Here is a 16,611-nt window from a genome sequence, read left to right as displayed (position 1 = left end):
TAACCCCATCTCTCTCTCTGCCACGTAGACCTTTCAAGTGCTTCTGTACTGTCTGGCGTGATTAGCTTAACACAGTAGCCGCTAAAACCCACCATTTCCCAGACGTCCAACTCAGCCCCATTATGGCTATACTGCTAATACCTCAGCTCAGAGAAGACAACATTAACACTCGCTGAAGGGGGTGGCTGATAATTGTTCTCGTTTGTGGTGGGATATTCACACTGCCTTGCTCTCATCCCCCTTTTTTGAGGACCGCCAGATAACTTATCTACGGATGTGTTAATTGGTCTTCCAGCAGGAAGTCAGCTTATTAAAGCAGTCTGCACATGCACCAGACCAAAGAGAGACCAGACCAAAAATGACCAAAAATGAGACCCGCTTTGACCTGACCTTCAGCTAATGTGCAGTCGAAAGGAAACACTTAGAGCTGGACTGGATTTGCATACACATATAGGTGGAGTACAATTAAATGCGGGGAAGAGGGGGAGGGGATAAGCAAAGACATTCAGCCATTTATAGATGTTAATGCACTGGTCATTTTAACATATTGCCAAAAATAATACAAGTTTGTATCAGTTCTGGTACACAAAGTTTGATTTGAACTCAATATTAAACAGTTTATTTGTTTCTGTGTTAAATACATTTGTACATTTACAGAATTCAACTTGCTGGTGGAGACCAGCTAGTAGGATCAGGACATAACTGAGGTAAACAGTAGGCTACAAAACTGAAATGAACATTACACAATGTGATCATAATGCCTACATAACCTATTATAACAGTCTGACAAAAACTTGACACTTATGACAACTGACATAACACTGTTCTGATGTATACGGTTGTGCAATATCGAACAAAACTATAAATATTCACAATTCACACAGCAAAACAGTGTATGCATCTTGACATAAGTAGAGGCTACATATGCAAGTTATGCACGCATTCACCCTATGAGTGATCACAGAAAATCTCCGCCCAGATTGAGGTCAATGAACCACCATTCTCCTCTGACTACGGTCATCCTTAAAGTGTGACATATGACAAGGGCACTGACTTCATGACTAGCAGGTAGGTGTTCTAGAGACGATGGAGGAAGAAGGAAGGTGAATTGAACAGATTTTGACAAACGTAAACAGTACAACAGATGTATGTACATAGTATATGTGATAGAATGAGACTGACATTGCCGACATAGTAGAACAGACATACTGTATACTACACATTATATGTGGAAGGCAATTGCTATGAGAACTCTGGCTAGCAGGGCAGTGTTGTTAATAATACTGGTGTTGTTGCAGAATGACCAGACCCAACAATTATGTTTGATGTTTCGGGAGTGGACAGGAGCTGAGAAACTAACCATAAAAACACTGACTGTCACTATAGCGACAGGGATGATGGGCTGTCATCGGGGAAAGGAAAGAAGGGAAGGGTGGGACACGCACAAAACACACCTGTCTGACATAACAGTAGCAGTAACTTAGCCGATAAATAGAGATGAACGCTTGATAAAGCAGCACACAGTGCGCTTTTTAGATGCTTACATCATTTGTTTTCTTTTTTCGCTATCTGAGACACTCGCAGTGTGGCGGCCTCAATTGATCTTCAGCCCACAGCATGCCAAAGGGGGGAGAGAGAGGTCATCCTACCAGACAACACAGAATGGCTCAGAGACTCAAGTGCAGGAGAAAGACAAGCAGATGGGGAAGAGAGCGAGTGAGTGAGAGATAGATGAAGGTGAAGGACGAAGAGTGGAGGAAGATTGGTTGGCTGGGAGTTTGAGGAGCCTGGAGCGAACATGGGATCTATGATCAATTATATTGGAATTGCTTCGGTAATGTTATACAGGATGCATGTGTGCAGTAAAGCAGTAACTCAGTAAAGTACTTGATTGATTTGAGTTGAGTTGTATTGACAGAGGAAGGGGACTATTTATGGTTAAGATGGGCTAAGGTCACAGTGTTCAGAATGTGCTCAGGGAGAGACATCACACGTGTTAAACAGTACTATTCCAATAGGCCCTGGTCCGATCCCAACCATACTCTAAAGGCTGCCACTGTCCACCCCATTTTTGGCACCACTATAGAGCATTATAATTTTATAATGTTCATATACTGTACATGTCATATTATTTTTGCTACATTCAGTGCGTTGATCCCAGTAACCTCTCCCAGTAGTAAACAATATTAATAGAGCTACATGGTTGAACTACCTGACAATAATACAGTGTGGCGCTTAACATAGTAAATATCTATAATGCACTTTTTTTTATTCTCCCCCTTTACAAAGAGATTGTGTTTTAGTTGTTCAAACCCCCACCCCCCAACCCCCCCCCCCCCCCCCACACACACACACACACAGCAAATATAAAATAAACACTCCCTCTATTCTATAACAGTTTCCAAGCATTTGAATGTCAACAGAAGCAATTATATATTTTCTAATTTCTTTTCACATTGGAAGATGCCTGTATGAACTATTTAGGCACTATTACAGAATGAAATGTGTCCTTTTAAACATTGGTCTACTACAGGAAATCCCCTGTAACCCTCAACAGGAAGTTACTCTGAGACAGGAAGTAACCGCTGAGATGTCCTGAGATGTCTGACAGCAGGGTCCTGTCTCAGTTCAGACAGTCTAGATGAGCAATGTCCCATTGTCATAGTAACTGCTACATTGGAGAGGCACCTTCATATATTTTCTCCTTTTGAAAAACAATCATTCTCCCCTATGTCCATAGCCATTTTCACATTTTGGAAATGGCCGGAACTGCCATGGAATCCCATTCGTTCAGCGATATGTCAGTCAGACAGAAGATCAGTTTGACCTATTGGATCACTGGCCCTCTGATCAGCTAGTTTTCTAAAGCATGTCACTAGATCAGCTAAGGTTTGGGCCTCCCCAGGTCAAAGGTATTTATATATATAGAGAGAGAAGCAGAAGAAGAAATATAAAAATAAGAGAAATTAGGGAGAAGGGAGGCAGAATGGAAATGTGTCGTCAGGGAGCATTGAATGTTTCTACTGAACCCAATGTTTAGAAATGGCTAGAACTGTTTCTATTAGCATCATTAGCCATGTTAATGTGTGTACCAAGAAGCAAAATAGCTGAACAGTGGAACGAGCTGCTGTGAAAAAAACGACGTCAGTCAGTGGACTCTTGAATGTCGCTTCTCCAACTCAGAAAACAGTCTAAGGTCACAAATCAAAATAACAAACGCATGCGCTAGTGAAGACTTGTCCAAGAGTGTACTGCCGTAAGTGCTGATACCAATCTGTGTCACAGTCAAGAATTCGATATTGGGCTTCTTCTCAGCAGCGTCAACCTTCAACTCCAGTCAAAATGGCCGTTACAAGTACCTTGCACAGGTTCCTATCGTCATGGCAACGCCCACAGATACCGCTGCTCATCCAGTCTCTGTCAGACACAGATCTCTATGGCAGTAGCCATCACCTTGGTCTTCTCTCGACCCAGAGAAGAGTGGTGCTGGCCAGGAGACTCCTCCTGAGGGGACTGGGGGTCAGAGAGGACGCTCCTCTTCAGGGGCGCTGGGCGCAAGAGTGAGGTCGTTCCTGGGGGAGTGGAGGGCTCTGGGTGTCTGTGGGAGCGCAATGAGGAGGAGGACAAAGAGGAGGTAGAGGTGCAGCCTGCAGGGCATAAACCAGATGAACTGGACCTCTCGCTTCGCTTGGCTCGGCAGGAGGCACGGCGTCGGAATTCGCTAACCAGCTCGTACTTGACAAAGCAGAAGACGTCCTTCACGCCGCATCGCTTCTCAGGTTCGGCAGCTAGCAGCCGCTGGAACATGCGCAGGGCGTCGTCAGTGAAGCGGCGCCACTGGGATGGGTAGGCCGCCGTGGGACACCCCGCACGATGCCAGCGCCGGAACTCCTCATAGAATGCGTCAGTAGGCAGCGCTGCCTCCCAGGGGAAGTTACCGGTCAGCATGCAGAAGACAAGCACTCCGAACGCCCAGATGTCCAGACTGGTGGTTACCAGGAAGCCTTCGGCACGACTGGCGCGGCACACCTCCGGCGCCGTGTACGGGATGGTGCCACTCACGCGCTTCACCCGGCAGCCCACTCTCCGCGTCATGCCGAAGTCAGCCAGCTTGACGCGTCGGCACTCGCGGTCGAAGAGGAGCACGTTTTCGGGCTTGACGTCACGGTGAACCAGGTTCTTGCTGTGCATGAAGTCCAGAGCCAGACCCAGCTGCTGCATACAGCGCTTCACCATCTCCTCCGGAAGACCCACCTACAGGGAGGAGAGGAGGAAGAAGTGAAGAAAGAGAAAAGGGTGTTAGTTTTAGATTTTTCAGTAGGGGAGGAAAATGAAGTACAATAAATGAAATGAGAAAGAAATAGAAGAGTTGTAGAGGGACTAAAGTGGGACAAAGAGGCTCTTGTTAAGCATTATATTGCACTCATCTTTAACAACCTAGAATAAGAACATTTGCGTCTGGGTACCAGTCCCTCCACTGAAATTAAACGAGAGCTCTACAGTACACTAAATACGTATGCAGCTCAAGTCTGAGCAAGGACAAGGCTCCAATCCCAGAAGCACAGGGCTTTGAAACATTGTGCTTGATTGGCTAGGGTATGGGAGAACAGTGATTGGTGTGGAGATAAGTACAATCCAGTACCAGTACCCAGTACCTGGGGAGGAATGATGTCGAACAGGTCTCCAGCGGGGGCATACTCCTGTCCAAAGACGTAGCTATCCTCGGTCTCGAAGAGTACGTCCAGGACTTTGATGATAAATGGGCTGCAGCTCAGTGTTCCTGTCAGGCTGTACTCCCTCAGGAAGCTCTTCAGCTTCGTCTTGCTCTTGGTCACAAACTTCAGAGCCATTTTGGTGCCTGATATGTACACACAGTGATGGACAGAATTAATGAATTAATAATTCAATGTCCAATAGGGAAATTTGTTTGGCAACATTTCAGAAGATAGACAGGCAGACAGGCAGACACATGCACGCACACAGAAGCAAGCACACGCTCACACACACGCCTGAGTTAATAACATTACAACTCACATACTGTATCAACATTCTGTATAGCAAGATTATTAAAGTTTTTTTTAATATTCGTTTTTATTGCTATTAGTGTTGGGATTTGTATTTGGAATTCAGTTTAGTTTCAATTTGTTTTTAGACCTGTTTCAGTTGTATAAAGTAATTATTATTTCAATGTTATATTATTACATTACAGTTTTAGTGTTTGAGACAGAAAGTATGCGTGGGCCCGGCTAGGAGCCATTTGTGTTGTATAGTTTTTGTGTGTGTGTTTTTTCCAGGGGGCAGCAATACATAAGGTGATAGATCAGGTACTAGGTTGGGTTAGGTTTAAAGGAGCCATCAGCAGTTGCTTCATACATTTTTACTTAAATTAATGATTGATTCTTGAATAAAATAACTTATGAGCCTCATGAGCTTTGTTAAACTGTTATTCCCCATCAGAAGCCAAAATATAAACTTGTTTTACTTCAATGTTTATAAACAAAGTAAATGTAAACAAACACTGTAAAGCATTAAAGCATGGTTAAAACTATAATTTTGATATCATGGATGGTCAGTTCTTGTTTTCATAGCGCCGTCTATGAATTTGAAAGGGGTTACATTTCTCCAGAGCCATCCCTCAGCTTGTGGAGGGGAAAATGCTTTGTTAATTTTCTACTGCTGGTTGGCTCTTTAAATGATAAAATAAATATCGATGTGACTAGGATTTAAAAGGAAGTGCTGAAACTGGTACAAAAAAAATATTGTGGAAGGAAACTCTCTCTCACCCATATTTACACCAATCCAATGCTTTTTCACCTCAGTAGGACATATAAGAAGAATCAAGTGAGTGTGATGTCATCTCGGATATCCCAGACCTTGAAGTATTATAACCGGTCTTTCTAGAGAGACTAATGGTGATACAAACTAGACCTATTTGAAACATTGGCATCTCCTGGCAGCATTTACCTGTCAGATTCAGTAGCTTGAAAACCCCATAAGTTTTTTTTCCCCAAAGCTTAGAAGAAAAACTAACATTTTATTTTAGTTTGTTTTGGAGACAAAGATAATAGTTTCAGTATAGTTTCCGTTTTTCAAACTGGTTTGTTAATTATTTTATTTCAGTTTACTAAATATTTTTTTCATGATTACTTTTAGTTTCAGTTTATTATTATAACCTTGTTGTACAGTATCAGATAAATATTTTAGGCAAGGCAATATGAACTTAACTGACATGTATTAAGTCAATTGAACTAAATATGACTGTTGTATCTGATTCTGTGTATCTGATACGATTTGAATCTTTTATTTTTCCTGCATTCTGAATAGCCAAAAAGCACATGGAATCGGATATTTCAAGCCACATTTCAAACCACCTTCATAGGTTTCTGGCCATGTGACTGAATGGTCAAATCTGATTTATTTGCCCTCAAGTGGTTTTTCGACTCTTATTTCGCATATCTTGACGTTTGCTAGCTACTCTGTTGGCAGTTTGACAAGAACATGTGGTAGATAACTGACTTGTTAATTGTTTAAAAAAAAAAATACTGAATGTGCTAGAAAGCTAAACAGCTACTTAGCAGCCTTGGTGACTGTTGTGTCTAGCCAAAAATGACTTGTTTTGAAAGTTGGATCACCATCCTTTGAGGCTTTGAAAGTGTTCTTACCCTATGATTTTGAACATTCAAAGCAACTGGGAAACGTCCATTGAGGCATTGTCACCTTGGCTTGCTACATAACTTCTGAGTGAAAGGAAGCATGAGCACCACCACCAATCAGCCTACACCACTGCACACATACCCGTCATTACTATGACAGCTATGGTAGCCTTCTCAGCAAATGACTGTGGTCTGAACACACACAAATCTGATTTGGTCCCTTGTAACTTGCTGTTTGGACAATCAGTAGTCCAAAATGGATTTGAAAAACAAAACTAATTTGAGCATTAAGGCCTTCACTTTTATCCAGTCTAATGCCCTCTTCAGCTTAATGGCATGTAACCTTGTAATTAACTTTCAACCTGAAGAGCCCTTTCACCCTGACATCTTACACTATGGTGACCTTTGACCTCACAATAACCTGTCACTGTAGTGCCCTTTTTCATTGACTGTTGACTCTATGGAAACTTTTGCCGCCAACAATGTCCCTTCACCACAGCCATGCCCTCTGACTCACCCTGTGTGCGGTGTGCCACAAGGTCCACCTTGCCATAGGTGCCCTTGCCCAGCTCGCGGATGTGCTCGTAGTGTTTTGCCAAGTCTGCACCCGGCAGGGAGGTAATGGCCAGGGCCTGCATGTCCTCCACAGGCACTCCTCCACCACCGAAGTAGCCCACCTTGGAGTTGGGAGAGCCTCCACCACCCACCCGGCCCGGCCCCAACAGAGACAAGCTCACCTTGACGCTGTGGGGCAAACTAGGGACAGAACAGAACACAGACAGACAACATAAATTCATGTGTCTGAGACAAGAAAAACTGTGTTACGCTAAATACAGCAGGCTTACTTGACCTTGAATGTCATTCAGTGTGTGTGGCCCAACGCTCTAAACACTAGGCTACCTGCAGTAATAAAGTCTCTGTATCAGCCTGAGAGAGAAATGGCCGGTTCTTGGCAATGTTCCTCAGGTGGTAAAAATATATTTTGGTCACATTCCTAATTATGTGATTTGAAATTTTGTTCAGAATCTAAAATAACACCTAGGGTTTTTTACCTGGTGTTTTATCTTTATTGCCTGTGAATTAAAATATGCGCCTTGATTCTCTCTCGGTGCTTTGGCTCCAACAATAAGTACCTCAGTCTTGTCTTGATTTAGCTGGAGGAAGTTGTGAGCCATCAAAGTATTTAAATCACTAGTACAGTCTAATAATTTATCAGTGGAGCTAAAATCCTCTGGTGACACAGAAATGTAAAGTTGTGTATCGTCTGCGTAGCAGTGAAAATCAATGCTGTGCTTTCTGATAATGCTGCCAAGAGGTAACATATGTAAAAACTGAACAGTACCGGACCCAAAATCATACCTTGTGAAACGCCACGTGTGTTATGTATTTTCTCTGAGTTATGGTCACCAAGGATGACAGAAAACTCTTGACTGGTTAAATAGGTCCTAAACCAATTTAGAACAGGACCGGAGAGGCCAACCCAACTCTCCAGTCAGTCCAGAAGGACATCATGGTCAACAGTGTTGACTGCAGTGTTGACTTAAATCTGAGAGTACAAGGACAAAGAGCTGTTTGGTATCTGTGTTGGCTTTTAGATAATTTACCACGGTCTCTGTGCTGGGCACGAAAACCAGATTGGAATTTTTTTTTTTGCTTAAGAATGTAAGGTTGGAGATTGCTAAAAGCTGAAGGTCGAAAATTGCTAAAAGCTGAACAATCTCGATTACTTTTCTTCAGAAGGGGTTCACCATTGCAGTTTAGTGCAGTGGCGAAAGTGCCTGTAAACAGGGATTGATTTTAACAACAGATTGCACTTCGTCAGATATGCAATTAAAAAAAGTTTTGAAGAGAGTGTTGGGGATAGGTTCGAGAAGGCAGGTAGAAGGCTTAAATTGTGATATTATTTTCCTGAGCATATCTGTGCCAACCAGGGAAAATAAATCCATAGTGCCTTTGCGTAGTAGGCTAGGGCACAAACTTCTCATCAGTTCTTGCTATTTAATGTTTTATTTCTTATTTCTTACTATTATTATTTTTATTGGTGCTCAACTGTTATGAAAGTTCGATTGTTAATTTTGTTTTGTATTTAAACGCCACTTTAAATGTGTGAAACATCCAATCAACTTTGCGCTCAGTAATGAGGTAATTCACGAGGAAGGTTTTACTTGTGATGACTTGTGATTGCTCTAACATTTAAAAGTGCCAAACGAGGGTGGTCTATGGTGATAGGTGGGATGGGCTGAGAGTGGCTGAGGGGTGGGTGTTAGGGAAGATTCAGAATTTGTTGGTAACATATGTTAGATGTTTTATATTTATCAAATGGGTGTAAGTTAATTCTCATCAGAATGGTATTTTTGTGTAATTCTGTGGTGAGGTTGCAGTTATCTGTTCCATGTCAAAACTAAGTTGCCTGGGCCGCTGAGAGGGGAGAGGTCAAAGTGTCATCATGTGTAAACATCTATTTTACTCCCTACCTTTTCTAGTGGGGAAAGAAGGGTTGCATTGTTGTTTCTATCTTAAACTATAGCCTCACCCTCCTCTCCGTGAGTTTGTCCAGGAGTTTGTATTTAGAGTGGGTTGTATATAAATGACAATTTGATATATGCCTGTTGATATGGAGGATTTGGTTTATGGTTTCACGGGTTTGGGAAAGGAGACAAAGCTGAACGATGAGTTATGTCTATGCTGTCTGACTATGTGTGTCTTTGCTATTAAAGGAACTCAGTTGTATTGTAAGGGGGCTCTCAGAGAATTCATGGTTAGACACTGAATCGATCTGAGAGTCACAGGGTTGTGATAGAGCTCATATAATTAAAGATGGACTTTAATAACTAACTCTGACTTGTGTGTGTGGTTTGCTCCCATGATTTGGTAAATAGAGGAAATTTCCACGACATTGGATAAAAGCTTCCAGTACATATCTATGTCCATACAATTGATAGCGTAGCAGGAGTGAAGGGATTACTTGAGATGTGCCCAGTAAACATATTTGACTTGTTGCAGCTCTGGGCTATCTTTTAGAAAGTTGGATGCTGACTCAATTTCCTGAACCCTGAAAAAATTGTTAAGACTTTTCAATAGCATAGACTGACCATTAGAAGACAGAGGCAGGGCTCATCACCATCCCAAAGTGAAGTTTCAACCGTTCCAAATTGAAGATGAACAATCCCAAATTAAAATACTTTGTTTCTTTTTATGTTTTGATATGCCAAAATGGGTCTACTCTAGAATCTGTCATTCACAGTGATTTAGAAGGCTAATAACAGTACGACTGAAATAGATATACAGTTGAAGTCAGAAGTTTACATACACCTCAGCCAAATACATTTAAATTCAGCTTTTCACATTTCCCACATTTAATCCTAGTAAAAAAATCCCTGTTTTAGGTCAGTTAGGATCTTTATTTTAAGAATGTGAAATGTCAGAATAATATTAGTTTTGTGAAGTTTGGCCCATTCCTCCTGACAGAGCTGTTGTAACGGAGTCAGGTTTGTAGGCCTCCTTGCTCGCACACGTTTTTCAGTTCTGTCCACAAATTCTCTATAGGATTGAGGTCAGGGCTTTGTGATGGCCACTACATTACCTTGACTTTGTTGTCCTTACGCTATTTTGCCACAACGTTGGAAGTATGCTTGGAGTCATTGTCCATTTGGAAGACCCATTTGCGACCAAGCTTTAACTTCTTGTGTTGCTTCAATATATCCACGTAATTTTCCTTTCTCATAAAGCCATCTATTTTGTGAAGTGCACCAGTCCCTCCTGCTGCAAAGCACCCCCACAACATGATGCTCCTACCTCCGTGCTTCACGGTTGGGATGGTGTCCTTCTGCTTGCAAGCCTCACTCTTTTTCCTCCAAACATAACGATGGTCATTATGGCCAAACAGTTATGTATTATATAATGGCCAAACAGATCAGAGGACATTTCTCCAAAAAGTACCGTCTTTGACCCCATGACCCCATGTGCAATATTCACTGACAAAATAAAATAAACACTTGAGTAAATGAGGGATAAAAAAGTACATCAAAAGTAGGTGCTTCCACTAGAGGTCGACCAATTAATCGGAATTGGCCGATTTAATTGGGGCCGATTTCAAGTTATCATAACAAATCAGTAATCGGCATTATGGCCGATTACAATGCAATCCACGAGGAGACTGCATGGCAGGCTGACCACCTGTTACGTGAGTGCAGGCAGCAAGGAGCCATGGTAAGTAATGCTAGCTAGCATTAAACTTACCTTATAAAAAACAATCAATCTTAACATAATCACTAGTTAATTACACATTGTTGATGATCTTACCAATTTAATTAACTAGGTTGTCCTGGGTTGCATATAATCAATGCAGTGCCTGACATTGTGTCACTTCTCTTGCTTTCAGTGTAAGCAGAGTCAGGGTATATGCAGCAGTTTGGGCCGCCTGGCTCGTTGCGAACTGTGTGAAGACCATTTCTTCCTAACAAAGACCGAAATTCATTTGCCACAATTTAACATAATTATGACATGACATTGAAGGTTGGGCAATGTAACTGCAATATTTAGACTTAGGGATGCTACACATTCTATAAAATATGGAAGAGTTCCGTATTTCAATTAAAGAATAAAGGTTTTATTTTCGAAATTGTAGTTTCCGGATTTGACCATATTAATGGGGCGGCAGGGTAGCCTAGTGGTTAGAGCGTTGGACTAGTAACCGTAAAGGTTGCAAGTTCATATCCCCGAGCTGACAAGGTACAAATCTGTCCTTCTGCCCCTGAACAGGCCCACTGTTCCTAGGCTGTCATTGAACATAATAATTTGTTCTTAACTGACTTGCCTAGTTAAATAAAAAATGACCTAAGGCTTGTATTTCTGTGTGCTTATTTTAATTAAGTCTATGATTTGATAGAGCAGTCTGACTGAGCGGTGGCAGGCTTGTAAGCATTCATTCAAACAGCACTTTCCTGCGTTTGCCAGCAGCTCTTCGCAATGCACAGCGCTGTTTGACTTCAAGCCGAGATTAGGCTGGCAATACTATATAGTGCCTATAAGAACATCCAATAGTCAAAGGTCTATGAAATACAAGTGGAAATATAGTAACTAATATAATAACTACAACCTAAAACTTTTTAACTGGGAATATTGAAGACTCACTTTAAACTTTAAAAGGAACCACCAGCTTTCGTATGTTCTCATGTTCTGAGGAAGGAACTCAAATGAACACTTATGGGAGATTCTGGAGTGATGTTTGAGACAGTTTTCCACCACCATTAACAAAACACCAAATTCTGAAATTTCTTGTGGAAGAATGGTGTCACATCCCTCCAATAGAGTTCCAGACACTTGTAGAATCTATACCAAGGCACATTGATGCTGTTCTGATGGCTCGTGGTCACCCAGGGCCCTATTTTGTCAGTTACCTGTATGTAAATAATTATTCCCCGTACACATCGTGATGCATTTCCTTACACCATACTGTATGTAATCTTTAAGCCTCTCTGGACAGAGACCAAAGGGAGAGTTCCACAACCCAAGACAAGATGGAGGAGAGTCTCTCGTTTATCACATTTACTTAGGGAAAATACAACCTTTTCATTCACGACAGGAGAAACATATTGTTTCAGTTGATAGTAAAACATGTTTAGTTTAGTGACTTGTTCCACAACTTGTTTCTCTAACTTTCTAGCAATTCAAGCTAGCTTACAGAGCAGCTAGCTAGCTAAAATCTAAGCTAGGTTGAAGATAATTTAGCTAGCGACCTCCACCTATTAATAATCATCCAAAACAAATGTCATTACCATCACATTAAACTAAAACGGCAGCAACAGTAACATAATTGGCTTAATTAAGGATCAGACCTTTTTTTCAATTTTGCCTAAAATGACAGCATGTAGCTCAGGACCTGAAGCAAGGATATGCATATTATTGATACCATTTGAAAGGAAACACTTTGAAGTTTGTGGAAATGTGAAATTAATGTAGGAGAATATAACACATTAGATCTGCTAGAACATAATCAAAAAACAATGCATTTTCTATTTATTATTTTGTTCATCATCTTTGAAATGCTTAGAGAAAGGCAATACTTTCAGAAAGGAGTCCAGGTGTAATTCTAGTTTGAGAAATAGACGCCTCACTAGTCCTCAACTGGCAGCTTCATGAAAGTACCCGCAAAACACCAGTCTCAACGTCAACAGTGAAGAGGCGACTCCGGGATGCTGGCCTTCTAGGCAGAGTTGCAAAGAAAAAGCCATCTCTCAGACTGGCCTATAAAAATAAAAGATTAAGATGGGCAAAAGAATACAGACACTGGACAGAGGAACTCTGCCTAGAAGGCCAGCATCCTGGAGTCGAATAACTTTTCTTTAATGAGTTGGACGGGAAAGATATACTCCAAACACCCGAACAGGCCCTCATCCCTATCATTCGCTGGAGAAGGAAACTGAGATTTTGCGGAAAGAGATCAGGGTGCCTTGTGAGGATCAGGCGACGAGTGGCTAATCTGCCTTTGTACTCCGTACTGCTAGCTAACGTTCAATCACTGGAAAATTAATTGGACAAATGAAAAGGACATATATCCTACCAACGGGACATTAAAAATGGTAATATTTTATGTTTCACCGTGTCGTGGCTGAACGACGACATTATTAACATACAGCTGGTGTGTTATATACTATCGGCAGAACAGAACAGCAGCCTCTGGTAATACACGGGGCGGCGTCCTATGCATATTTGTAAACAACAGCTGGTGCACGATATCTAAGGAAGTCTCAAGGTTTTGCTCGTCTGAGGTAGAGTATCTCATGATAAGCTGTAGAGCACACTATTTACCTAGAGAGTTTTCATCTGTATTTTTCATAGCTGTCTACATACCCCCACAGACCGAGACTGGCACTAAAACAGCACTCAATGAGCTGTATACCACCATAAGCAAACAGGAAAACGCTCATCCAGAGGCGGCGCTCCTAGTGGCCGGGGACTTTAATTAACGCAGGGAAACTTAAATCAGTTTTACCTCATTTCTATCCGCATGTTAAATGTGCAACCAGAGGGAATAAAAAAAAAAAACTCTAGACCACCTTTACTCCACACACAGAGATGCGTACAAAGCTCTCCCTCGCCCTGCATTTGGCAAATCTGACCATAATTCTATCCTCCTGGTTCCTGCTAACAAGCAAAAAATTAAAGCAAGAAGCACCAGTGACTCAGTGGGTAAAAAAATGATCAGATGAAGCAGATGCTAAACTACAGCATAGTTTTGCTAGCACAGACTGGAATATGTTCCGGGATTGAGGAGTACACCACATCAGTCACTGGCTTCAACAATAAGTGGATCGATGACATCATTCCTCAGTGACTATGCACAGTACATACCCCAACCAGAAGCCATGGATTACAGGCAACATTTGCACTGAGCTAAAGGCTAGAGCTACCACTTTCAAGGAGCAGGACTCTAACCCGGAAGCCTATAAAAATCCCGATATCACCTCCGACAAACCTAACAATTTCACAACAACTACCTTATACAAGTGTAAAGGAATGAATACGAATATGTACATAAAAAATATTTGAATGAGTCATGGCCGAACGGCTTAGGCAAGATGCAGTAGATGGTACAGAGTACAGTATATACATATGAGATGAGTAATGTAGGGTATGAAAACATTATATAAAGTGACAGGGCTTGCAAACTATTACAGACTACAAAGGGAAGCACAGCCGAGAGCTGCCCAGTGAGACAAGCCTACCAGACAAGCTAAATAACTTCTATGCTCGCTTCGAGGCAAGCAACACTGAAACATGCATGAGAGCATCAGCTGTTCCGGACAACTGTGTGATCACACTCTCAGCAGCCGATGTGAGCAAGACATTTTAAACAGGTCAACATTCACAAGGCTGCAGGGCCAGATGGATTACCAGGACGTATACTCCGAGCATGCGCTGACCAACTGGCATGGGTCTTCACTGACATTTTCAACCTCTCCCTGACTGAGTCTGTAATACCAGCATGTTTCAAGCAGACCACCATAGTCCCTGTGCCCAAGAACACTAAGGTAACCTGCCTAAATGACTACCGACATGTAGCACTCACGCCCATGGCCATGAAATGCTTTGAAAGGTTGGTCATGGCTCACATCAACACCATTATCTCGGAAATCCTAGACCCACTCCAATTTGCATACCGCACCAATAGATCCACAGATGATGCAATCTCTATTGCAATCCACACTGCCGTTTCACACCTGGACAAAAGGAACACTTACAGTGGGCAAAAAAGTATTTTGTCAGCCACCAATTGTGCAAGTTATTCCACTTAAAAAGATGAGAGAGGCCTGTAATTTTCATCATAGGTACACTTCAACTATGACAGACAAAATGAGAAGATTTTTTATGAATTTATTTGCAAATTATGGTGGAAAATAAGTATTTATCTCAATACTTGTTATATACCCTTTGTTGGCAATGACAGAGGTCAAACGTTTTCTGTCAGTCTTCACACGGTTTCACACACTGTTGCTGGTATTTTGGCCCATTCCTCCATGCAGATCTCCTCTAGAGCAGTGATGTTTTGGGGCTGTTGCTGCTAACCATGGTTGGTGGTCATCAGCTATCCTTTAGCTCGACAAGCAATTGCCAGTTTGTACAACGCGACTCAGACCAGAGCATACCGGACCTATTTTCTCTCCATATCCCCAGATTTCTTCCGCAAGCTCTGGACATTTACACCTGGATCTTGCAGCTAGCTAGCTGCTATCCGATTGACAAATGGCTTACGTCGGTCCCGGAGCAAACATCAATTATTCCGGAGCTAGCCACCTGAAGAGTTCCATCAGCCACTCCTGGGCTACAATCATGTATCTGGACCCGACGTAAGCCGACGCCGACGCGGAGCCCCACCGGGCCTTCACGACTGGACTACCGGCGTTATCTGCCCGAGGGAGTTATCCAACTGGCCCCTCCGTCGCGACGTTACCTGAACGCCCATCTGCGGCCCGCTAATCGTTAGCTGTCTTATTGGCTGCTATCTGAATAGGTCTATCAGACAATTTTCTTGGGTCACTCTAACTATATCTATTTTGCCAATTGGATTGGTGCCCTCTACCACACGGAATCCCACTAATCTACCGACGGAAACGCACGAGGTGGCTAAAAACAGACCTCCATCCTCTGCCAGCTTGCTACCGATGGCCCGGCTAGCTGTCTGATTCGCCGTGACCCCAACCAACCTCACTACTCACTGGACCCTTATGATCACTCGGCTAAGCATGCCTCAGTGTCAATATGCCTTGTCCATTGCTGTTCTGGTTAGTGTTTATTGGCTTATTTCACTGTAGAGCCTCTAGCCCTGCTCATTATACCTTATCCAAACCTTCAGTTCCACCACCCACACATGCGATGACATCACCTGGTTTCAATTATGTTTCTATTCTTTATATTTCTATTTTATATTCTTTCATCAACACTTAATGCCTAGGTTTACCTCCACTGTATTCACATCCTACCATACCTGTGTATGAACATTATACCTTGAAGCTATTTTATCGCCCCCACAAACCTCCTTTTACTCTCTGTTCCGGACGTCCTAGACGACCAATTCTCATAGCTTTTAGCCGTACCCTTATCCTACTCCTCCTCTGTTCCTCTGGTGATGTAGAGGTGAATCCAGGCCCTGCAGTGCCTATCTCCAATCCTATTCCCCAGGCGCTCACTTTTGATGACTTCTGTAAGTCATGCATGTTAACATTAGAAGCCTCCTCCCTAAGTTTGTTTTATTCACTGCTTTAGCACACTCTGCCAACCCGGATGTCCAAATCCTGGTTTAGGAAGACAACCAAAAACTCTGAAATCTCCATCCCTTACTACAACATTTTCAGACAAGATAGAACGGCCAAAGGGGCGGTGTTGCAATCTACTGCAGAGATAGCCTGCAGAGGTCTGTCCTACTATCCAGGTCTGTACCCAAACAATTTGAATTTCT

At 42.4% G+C, this 16,611-nt stretch overlaps 1 protein-coding gene across 2 annotated transcripts in view; it reads right to left on the bottom strand.

Annotated features, from left to right (window-relative positions):
- Positions 1-603: 603 nt before the first annotated feature.
- Positions 604-16,611, bottom strand: part of LOC110499108 (serine/threonine-protein kinase SBK1-like) — a 39,093-nt gene continuing 23,085 nt past the window's right edge. For both annotated transcript variants that reach the window (XM_021576019.3, XM_021576020.3), the window contains exons 3-5: positions 7,171-7,409; positions 4,656-4,858; positions 604-4,254 (exon numbers count right to left, since the gene is read on the bottom strand). In XM_021576019.3, coding sequence (XP_021431694.3) covers positions 3,421-4,254; positions 4,656-4,858; positions 7,171-7,409 — 1,276 coding nt within the window. In that variant the 3' untranslated portion in view covers positions 604-3,420. The remainder of the gene's footprint in view (positions 4,255-4,655; positions 4,859-7,170; positions 7,410-16,611) is intronic.

The sequence above is a fragment of the Oncorhynchus mykiss genome, chromosome 20 (assembly GCF_057628025.1).
Source record: "Oncorhynchus mykiss isolate SJ-2025 chromosome 20, ASM5762802v1, whole genome shotgun sequence".
Lineage (NCBI taxonomy): Eukaryota > Metazoa > Chordata > Actinopteri > Salmoniformes > Salmonidae > Oncorhynchus > Oncorhynchus mykiss.
Note: the sequence above shows the minus strand (reverse complement) of the source record. Positions and strands in the feature narration are given on the sequence as shown.